The sequence below is a fragment of the Ciconia boyciana genome, chromosome 17, assembly GCF_034638445.1.
Source record: "Ciconia boyciana chromosome 17, ASM3463844v1, whole genome shotgun sequence".
Classification (NCBI taxonomy): Eukaryota; Metazoa; Chordata; class Aves; order Ciconiiformes; family Ciconiidae; genus Ciconia; species Ciconia boyciana.
This window is the reverse complement of record NC_132950.1, coordinates 6842774-6851042: the sequence shown is the minus strand read 5'-3', so window position 1 is coordinate 6851042 and position 8269 is coordinate 6842774. Positions and strand designations below refer to the sequence as shown.

General features: G+C 61.1%; 1 protein-coding gene across 1 annotated transcript; it reads left to right on the top strand.

The window, feature by feature from the left end:
- The first annotated feature begins 1401 nt into the window (after window positions 1–1401).
- On the top strand, window positions 1402–6792 carry TLCD2 (TLC domain containing 2). The gene is made up of 4 exons (XM_072882284.1): window positions 1402–1677; window positions 2149–2231; window positions 3100–3182; window positions 4760–6792. The coding sequence occupies exons 1-4, from the start codon at window positions 1490–1492 to the stop codon at window positions 5135–5137; spliced, it is 732 nt and encodes a 243-aa protein (XP_072738385.1). The 5' UTR covers window positions 1402–1489; the 3' UTR covers window positions 5138–6792.
- The last annotated feature ends 1477 nt before the right edge of the window (window positions 6793–8269 follow it).

The window sequence follows — 8269 nt, the reverse complement described above, 5'->3', positions numbered from 1 at the left end:
CTCCCTTTCCTCGCCATATCTTATGCTAAAGAGAAATGTCTTTGCATTTGGCCTTCTCAGTAACAGATTAGCCTATGTGATCCTTCAAGTCCTAATACATGAGATTATTTATAATCCCCCGAGCAGTCAGGTCTGCCGATTACTTCAAGCAACGTCTCCCCGCCACTTAACCACTATGAAATTACATTGTCTTTTCCAGCTTTTAAGCAAATTTCTGCAGCATGAACAGATGCTTTTCTATCGGTTGGGACTATCTTGCCCCTCTCCTTCAAGTCTGATTTAATCACTCCCCTCCTCAGTGTCCCTTCCATCGGTGTATTACTTGTTGATGTTCTAGTGTCCATCACCCCAGCCAGGGCAGCGACTGAGGCTCAGTTTCTGTTTCAGCAAAGAGAAAGTAGAAAATTTCATCCAAAATTAATACCTCAAAGGGGAAGCAGAGTTTGACATTAATCAGTGTGTACACAGTGACTCATCCCGTCTGCAGAAGAGAAGCAAGGTCTGTGCAGCAGCCACACTTCTGGTGGAGACATCAAAAAGCAGCAAGGGAGCGATCAAATTACGGGAAGCTGGAAAAGCAGCATAGTTGTAGGATGGAACTAAAGAAATTGTGGGTGAGGGATCCTGAATTCCCACAAACCCCGGACAGCAGAGCTGGGGTATCCCAGACGTCAAGGAGCTCCTCTCGGGACCAGACACGGGACAGGGGGATGGAGGACAAGAGGGCTGTGGGCAGAGCGGGTTTTTTGGCAGGGCAATTGGACCTTCTTGCTTGCTTGATGTGCAACCAGATCTGGCAGAGCGTGTGTCTGCGTGAGGGACGGCTCTCCAGCACAGTGCAACGGTGCAAGAGCTTCACTGGCTCATCCTGTGCCGGGGATGCTTTGGGGCGAAGGACCACCGGCCGCAGCACCTCACGGCTGAGCTCTTCAGCCACCCGGTGTCACGGAGGTGGAGGAGGAACCTCAGGGGGACGAGGAAGGTGTCCCCAGCTCCAGCACGGCGACGGGACACCCAGGCCCCCCGCTCTGTGGCACGCTTGGGCCGGCCGTCGCTTCTGCCGTGCGATTCCTGGGGAAGCTGGCGCACCCCCCGGGGTGCTCGCTTCCCATCCCCCCCTCCCTGAGTCACACGCTCCGGGGGGAAGCACTGCCCCTGCGTGTCCGCGTCTCTGCGTGGGGGAATGCGGGAAATGCCGGCGCCAGCAGCGGGGCGGCTCCCGCAGCCCACCCGGCCCTTCCCTGCGGGGACGATGCTCGCTGCCCGTCCCCCGGCCGGGGCAGGGCGGTGCCGGCGCGGCGGGTGCGGGCCGAGGCGGCGCCGGTGCGCTCGGGGCGGGTGCCCCGGAGGTGGCGGGGCGGTGCCGGTGCCCGGGGCGGTGCCGGTGCCCGGGGCGGCGGCAGGGCGGGTCCCGGGGCCGGGCGAGGCGGAGCCGTCGAGCAGCGCGGCCGGTGCCCATGGGAGCCCGGGGGAGGCTGCGGGCCGGTGGATGCCCATGGCTTTCAGCCCGGGGCTGCTGTTGGTGGCCGGTTCCTTCGCCGCTTTCCGCCTGCTGAACCGGGGGCTGGAGCGGCTGGTGCCGCCGCCGCCCTCGGCCCGGCGCAACCGCTGGAAGTGGCGCAACATCTGGACGTCGCTGGCGCACAGCGTGCTCAGCGGCGGCGGGGCGCTGGCCGGGTGAGCGGCCCGGGCACCGCGGGGCCCCGGAGGGCACCTGGGGCCGGGGGCGGGCACCGGCCTGCCGGGGGGACCGGGAGCACTAGAGGGGAATGGGCGCGTCGGGGGACCCCGACGGGAACCTGCAGCGAGGGGGGCACCGAGGGAGATTGAGCCCACCCGGGGCGGAGGGGGGGGGGAATGGAGGTGTTGGGGGACCCTGAGGAGCACTGGGGAGGGTGTGGACCTGGAAACTGGGGGGCACTGAGGGATGGCGGAGGGATCAAGGGGCACAGGGGGACCGAGAGGCACTGGGGCAGCAGGGGACAGGGAGACTCGGGGGGAAACAGGAGGACAGGGGTGCTCATGGAGGGATTAGGGGAACAGGAGGGCTCCGGGGGGGTCAGCAGCACCGGGCGGGCACCAAGGACACTGGAAGGGAATTGGGGGACCAGAGGCACTGCCCGGCACTCACAGCCCCTCTCCCCACAGGTTCTGCCTGCACCCCGGGCTGTCCGAGGACCTGGTGGGCACGCACCCGCCCGGGGCACACAGCCTGGTCGCCATGTCCGTAGGTGAGGTGAGGGGAGCGGGCTGCCCCCCATTCTGCCCCCCCCGGGGGGTCTTCCAGGGGCTCGTCGGTGCCTGACACCAGTTCCCCGAGCCACGTCGTGGGCAGCGATGTCTCGGGCACCCCAGACAATCGCCCTATTCTTGGCAAAGGACAGTGCGTCCTTTCTGTCCCACGACACCCGCAGCCAGGAGGTACTGGGCACCAGGCTGCCCACCACCGTCCTCGTGGGGCAGCCAGGGCTTGGAGCATCCAAAAAGTGCCCATGATAGCGGGGCAATGCAGATCCCCCCAGAGCCTCGAGCTAAACCTGCCAGTGTGGAGGCCAGGAGCTTTGAGTCCTCTGGCTGTGTGAAGCCTTTCCTCCCCCCTCCCCTTGTCACCTTCTTGCAGATCTGTCACCAGCCCTGTGGTCAGTGCTAACAGGCTTCCCAGCATGGCTACAGCTCAGCGAGGAGGTTTGAGTATCTAAAATGCCAACATGGGGTTGGTTTGGTGGCAGCAAATCCTGCAGCTGTTAAGGGCTCCAGGCTGAAAGGATGTGGGATGGGATCCAATCCCGGGACATTAACGTGGGTGAGGGTCCATGTGCTGCCTTCACTCTCACCCTTCTCCAAGAACAGACCCAAGTGATCAGTTAGTTAGTGCCTCTCCCGAAGAGCATGTCCTACAGAGCGATTGCAGGAGGGACCCGAAACACAGCAAGTCCCTTCTTGCTCTGTGTGTGACTCACCACCCACCCAGGGCTTGGGCTGAGCTGTGGCCATCACTTCCGTGGAGCCCAGTCAGGTGCAGAGCCTGCTGCGGGGGGGAGTCCCTTGGCACAGCCCTTCCTGGCCCCGCTTCTTCGCTCACGGCCTCTCTGTTCCCAGGTTATTTCCTTGAAGACTTTGTGGACATGTTGTGCAATCAGAAACTTCACCAGTCCTGGGAGCTGCTCTTCCATCACTCTGTGGTGAGTCCACCGGCCGCTCTCCGAGGGACAGACCTTGGCACTTGTGCCACCAGGAAGGCTGGGGGACCTGCTGTTGCTAGTGTGGGTGTTTGCTACCTGTTACAAAATCTGATTTTTCTGCCTGGAGAGAGAAGCCCGGCAGCCCAGACAGCAGCGCTTGGAGCTCCTCTAGGTCCTGTGGGACTCTTCAGGGTCTGCAGAAAGACACCCAAAGACGGAGCAGGAAAAAACCCCAAGTGTGTGCAGAGTAGGGGGGCAGAGAGCTGGGCCAGGCGGCTGATCAGTAACAGTGGCATGGACAGGCAGTGAGTGACCCAGGTGTCCCCACCGGCACAGGCGAGCAGCTCAGCTCCTGCCAGCTCTCGGCCACTTGAGTAGCTGCCAGGAAGGGCTGCACATTGCCTCCTTCTACCTCCCGCTCCTTGGGGTGCTTTCCTCTCATTCGGGTCAGAGCTGTGGCCACGGGGCTGGGGTGGCTGGAGCCACATCAGTGCCCTCTGCCTCCCTTGCTCCTGGCTGTGCCCGGTGTGGGTTTCTCTTTGATCGCCTCCAATGTCCGGGTGCCAGAGCGTTGTGGATGCTGCAGAGCAGGGGGGTGGCACGGCCCGGAGCTGAGCAGCAGAGATGCTGTGGGGTGCAAGGGAGGCACAGGGGTCTGCTGGGGCTGGAGATGGGGGACAGGGACAGCGCTGGGACCTACCTGGGATGAGGCGGGGGAGGCGATGGTCAGACCTGCTGTCTCGCAGAGTCCAGCGAGCCCTGCGGCTCTGCCGGCTGCTGCTTGCGAGTCAAAAGGTCATCTCCACAATAGAGCTAATTCAGGCCAAGATGGTGACTTAGCAAGCAGGGAGCAGATAATCTCATTAAAGAGCCAATACAGAGAACAGCATTAATGGTATAAACTGAAGAAAGGACCGAGTGTGCTAAGGCGCAGGCAGGCAGAGCCTGTCCCCCAAGCCGACAGGGAGGGTGCGGGGCAGGAATCGCGCCCGCTCTGCCCTCAACAGCCCTGTCCTCCGCTGCAGCCTCCAGCAGCCCCAGGGTGCTTTAGGCCAGGCTTGGGGCATCCCACAGGGCTCTCTGATGCACCAAAGCCGCTTAATCCCTGCATCGTGCCTGTCCGGGGGAGAATCCCTGAGCCAGCAGCAACCCTAGCCCTGGGCTACGCGTCTCCCTTCCTGCCCGTTCAGCCGTTCACTGTGTGCGGAAAAACCTGCTGGGCCACAACCAACTGTGTTTCCCAGGCCACAAAAGCAGGGTTAGGTCGGGCTGCTCTGTCTCCTCTGCCAACCTGGAGTTTATAGAAGTGTTTCTTTCTCCTCCCACTGGAAAAAAAAAAACACGCTCAGGTTTCATGCAACGGTGGGGAGGCTTTATCTCGTGCCTGAGGCTGCAGTGCTGGCTGGAGGCTGCAATGCTGCAGAGATATGTGTGGGGTGACGAGCAGCGGTTTGGCACTGGCACGATAACTGTTTCTGTCTCTGCTCCACGCTGCGCCCAGGCATGGAGGGCTCCAGCTTCCACCAGCTGAGAGCAACCAGCTCCAGGGCTCGGCCTCTCTTCTTTCTCCTTCCCAGGTGATTGTCTGCTTTGGTATTGCAGTGCTGCTCCATCAGTACATCGGGTTTGCCCTCGTGGCTTTACTGGTGGAGATTAACTCCATCTTCCTCCACCTGCGGCAGATCCTACTCATGGCTAACCTGGTGCACACCGCCTGCTACCGCCTCAACAGCATCATCAACCTGGGCACCTACGTGGTGTTCCGCATCGCCACGCTGGCCTGGATGACCCGCTGGCTCTTCCTCAATCGGGAGAACGTGCCCCCAGCAACATATGCCGTGGGCACAGTGGGCATGGCAATCATGACGCCCATGAACATCATTCTCTTCTACCGCCTGCTGCGTAGCGACTTCTTCAAGTCCAGCCGGGATGTGCAGCGGGAGAAGCAGCAATAGCCCCCTTCGCCGCAGGGTCTGGGGGATGAGCAGCCCCGAGCCCATGGAGGAGGACAGCAAAGTGCAGTGGAGAGTGAACGTGGCTGTTTCAGTACCTCGCGTGGAGGGTCCACACTAACAGAGCATCCAGGCTTTTCTTGTGGCTGCAGATCCTGGGCCCTGCACAGCAGAGAAGGTGCTCAGGGACCAGGCACTGGGGCTCTGCTCCCCCCGCACCTTTGGATGACGTGGTCAGACGACTGGGAGCTGCTCAGAGAAGCCTCAACAGCTCTCGCAGCTCCTCGAGGCACCGCTGAGATGAGAAGGGAGCAGAAGAGCACTGTTTCCGCACTGCTCTTCCGGACATCCAAACACCACAGTGTGTTTCTAAACCCTTCGGTGGTGCAGCCCGCAGCGTCCCATCAGCCAGGGGACACTGCGCTCAGCCCTGCGTTCTCTGTGGCACTTCCCACGGGAGCACCACCAGGCAAGAGAGGCTCCAAGGCTTTGCCGTCGAGGCCAGGGCCAGTAAAAGCCAAATCCTGCACTCATGAGTCCTCCCCGAGGAGATTGTCCCAGGTGGGTGATGGAGGGAGAGGCTGAGACCTGTCTGGGAGGGATGCTGCCCGCTGTGGGGTCCAGGTCGGGGGCAGAGCACTGAGCAGTGGTGCTGTGCTTGGGGACGGGCTGCCAACTTCTCCTGACAACTGGAGCTTTTTCTGTGTTGTTTTGTTCCCAGATATGTTAAATGTCCATAAATGAGCGTGGGAGAGCGTGAGTCGCTGGCCAGGATGATGCTATGTGATGGTCACTTCCCACAGATGTGGAGTTTTCAGGCATAGGCATCTATTAGGATTTAGGCATCTATTAGGAATGAAAAGTTCTGCTGCAGAGCCCAGTGTAACGCTCTTACCCAGCAGCAAGAGCTCTTAATAAAAGCTCTAACACGAGCTTTTAATAAATGGCTGCAAATAAAACGGCTCAAGGGGAAGGGGCTTAGAGGGAAAAAGGGACTTGGCATCCCAGCCTGCTCCAGGGGTGTCACTGCTCAGCACAGGGCTTCTTATCCTACGTCTCCCCACCACGGAGTAAAAATACACTGTACACCGGCAAAGTCTACCTCTCTTGGGGTTTTTCCCCCTCTCCTTTCTATGGAGGAAGATGAAGGTTTCTCCTGTTCCTACTGATGCTCTCCTGCCCTCCTAGGCAAGGGGAGGCTGCGCTTTCCTTGCAGCTGGTAACTGGGAGGCTAAACGGCAGCAGGATGGGTGCCAGCTCGCACTGTGGCTCTGCCTTTAGCCCTGCTGCACCAAGCCGCTTGAGACCTGCCGGGGTTAGGAAAGTGCCGGCTGTGAAATAGGGCAGGCTGCAGGCAGAGCAGACAGCACGTGGCTGCGCTGCTCTTTCCCGATGCTGGACGCCAGCTTGCAGCAAAGCTAGGATCCTTGTGGTTTGCTCTGCCCGTCCCTGGAGGCTTCCTGGGACAAGGAATTGGAAGTTTTTAATCCTCCCCCCCCCTCCATTTCCTTTTCCCCACCAATTCCCACACACTGAACTGTTCCCCAGCAGCCCAGCGCCGTGTATAAAAGCAAGATTATCCCACTCGGGGTTGCGTGCACTGGTTTTGAGAAATCCACTGGATCTGTCCTGTTTTCTGTGTGGCAAATAACCTTTAACTCAAAGTCTCTCCTTTGGTTTGAAAAGCTGGGGGACAGGCTGAAACAACGCGCTGCTCGGAGTGGGCAGCACTTGTTTTGAGGAGGAAAATAAGGGAACAGACACATTTCTGCCTGGGTAGGGAAAGACGAGCGATGCATGTGGACAGTGGGAGCCTGGAGACGACTTGTGGCCAAAGCCGCTTATGTTTCTATTTGTGGAGAGCACAGGGAAGCTTGCAGGTGCCGGAGACGCCCACTCCCTGTTTGGTTTGTCACCTCAAGCATTGGTTATGTGCCTTTGTGCTGCTTGCGGCTCCCAGCCGGAGCAGAGCTAGCAGCCAGGGCTTGCTTTCAGGGTTTGACCCATTTACACCAGATTTTCAGGAGCCGCTCCGCCAATCCCTGCCCTTAGCACAGCCTCTGCACCCGCTCAGCAACGCTGGCTCTGTCCTCCGGCCCCTGCCCACACCAGGGACATTTCTCAAGGCCTGGATTGTGTTACCGCATTCCTGCCGTCACGTGGATGTCACGTACCCCGGGCACACGGGGTTAAGGGCCAGGGAAGCCTGTTTTTGGGACCCTTTAATCAGACGTGATTTTCCCACAGTGCTATGGTGGGATAAGCGGTGGCTTTGCAGCTCACTGCAGCCGGGCACAGGGGCATCCTGTGCTTGTCCGTCCTGATGAAAAATGCCACAGCCTTGGCTCGAAGGGCTTTGGGAAGGAACCTGCCCTTCTAATCCCCCCATACAGGGGTTCGCAGGCCTAGAGGGAGCGTCTCCATCAGGGAATTAGTCGCTGGGGAGCTACGCCCCAGCCTGCCACCCGCCCGCACCCCCTTCAGCCCCATCCCACATCCCAGGAGCCAATATCCCCTCCAGCACAGGCCCCTCTCCCTGTGGGGACCCCCCAGGGATCCCCCACCCTGCCGAAGCCCTAAGGCGAGCAACCGCCCAGCTGCAGGGTGGCCCGTGGGAAGGCGTTGAGCCCACTTGTCTGCCTGCAGCGAGCTGGACCTCGGTTGTCGCAGGGCAGTGGGCGAGCACAGAGGGCCGGGGGGCATGTGTGCTGCTGGGGGGGGGCAGGAAGGGGGCACTGAGCCGCTGGCTACTTGCTGAGGCATTGAGGGCCATAGTATGGCCACGGGGACAGTGCTGTGGGGGGGAGACATCGCTCCCGGGGGGCTCTGGGGTGCTCCTGCCCTGCCCTGCCTGGGGCTGTGGGGTGGGCCCAGCCCGGGGGGGGGGAGCACAGTCCCTGAGAGGGACGGGACACGGGGGGTGGCCGAGGTGGGCACGGCCCCCACTGAGGGGGCACTACAGGCCTACGCCCCACGCCATGCCCTGCGGGATCGCCCCACACCGTCCCGCGGAGGGTCCCCCTCCACCCTACAAAGGCCCCACGGGGGGGGGTGGGGGGGTGGGGGCGGCCCCACACGGGCCCCCCTCGCCTCGGGGCACCGCCTGCCCCACAACGCCCCCTACAGGTAGCGTGG

Coding starts and splice junctions, on each gene's coding strand:
- TLCD2 (XM_072882284.1), top strand. CDS start 1,490: ATGCCCATGGCTTTCAGCCCGGGGCTGCTGTTGGTGGCCGGTTCCTTC. Junction 1,678..2,148: donor GGCGGCGGGGCGCTGGCCGG/GTGAGCGGCCCG, acceptor CTCTCCCCACAG/GTTCTGCCTGCACCCCGGGC. Junction 2,232..3,099: donor CCTGGTCGCCATGTCCGTAG/GTGAGGTGAGGG, acceptor CTCTGTTCCCAG/GTTATTTCCTTGAAGACTTT.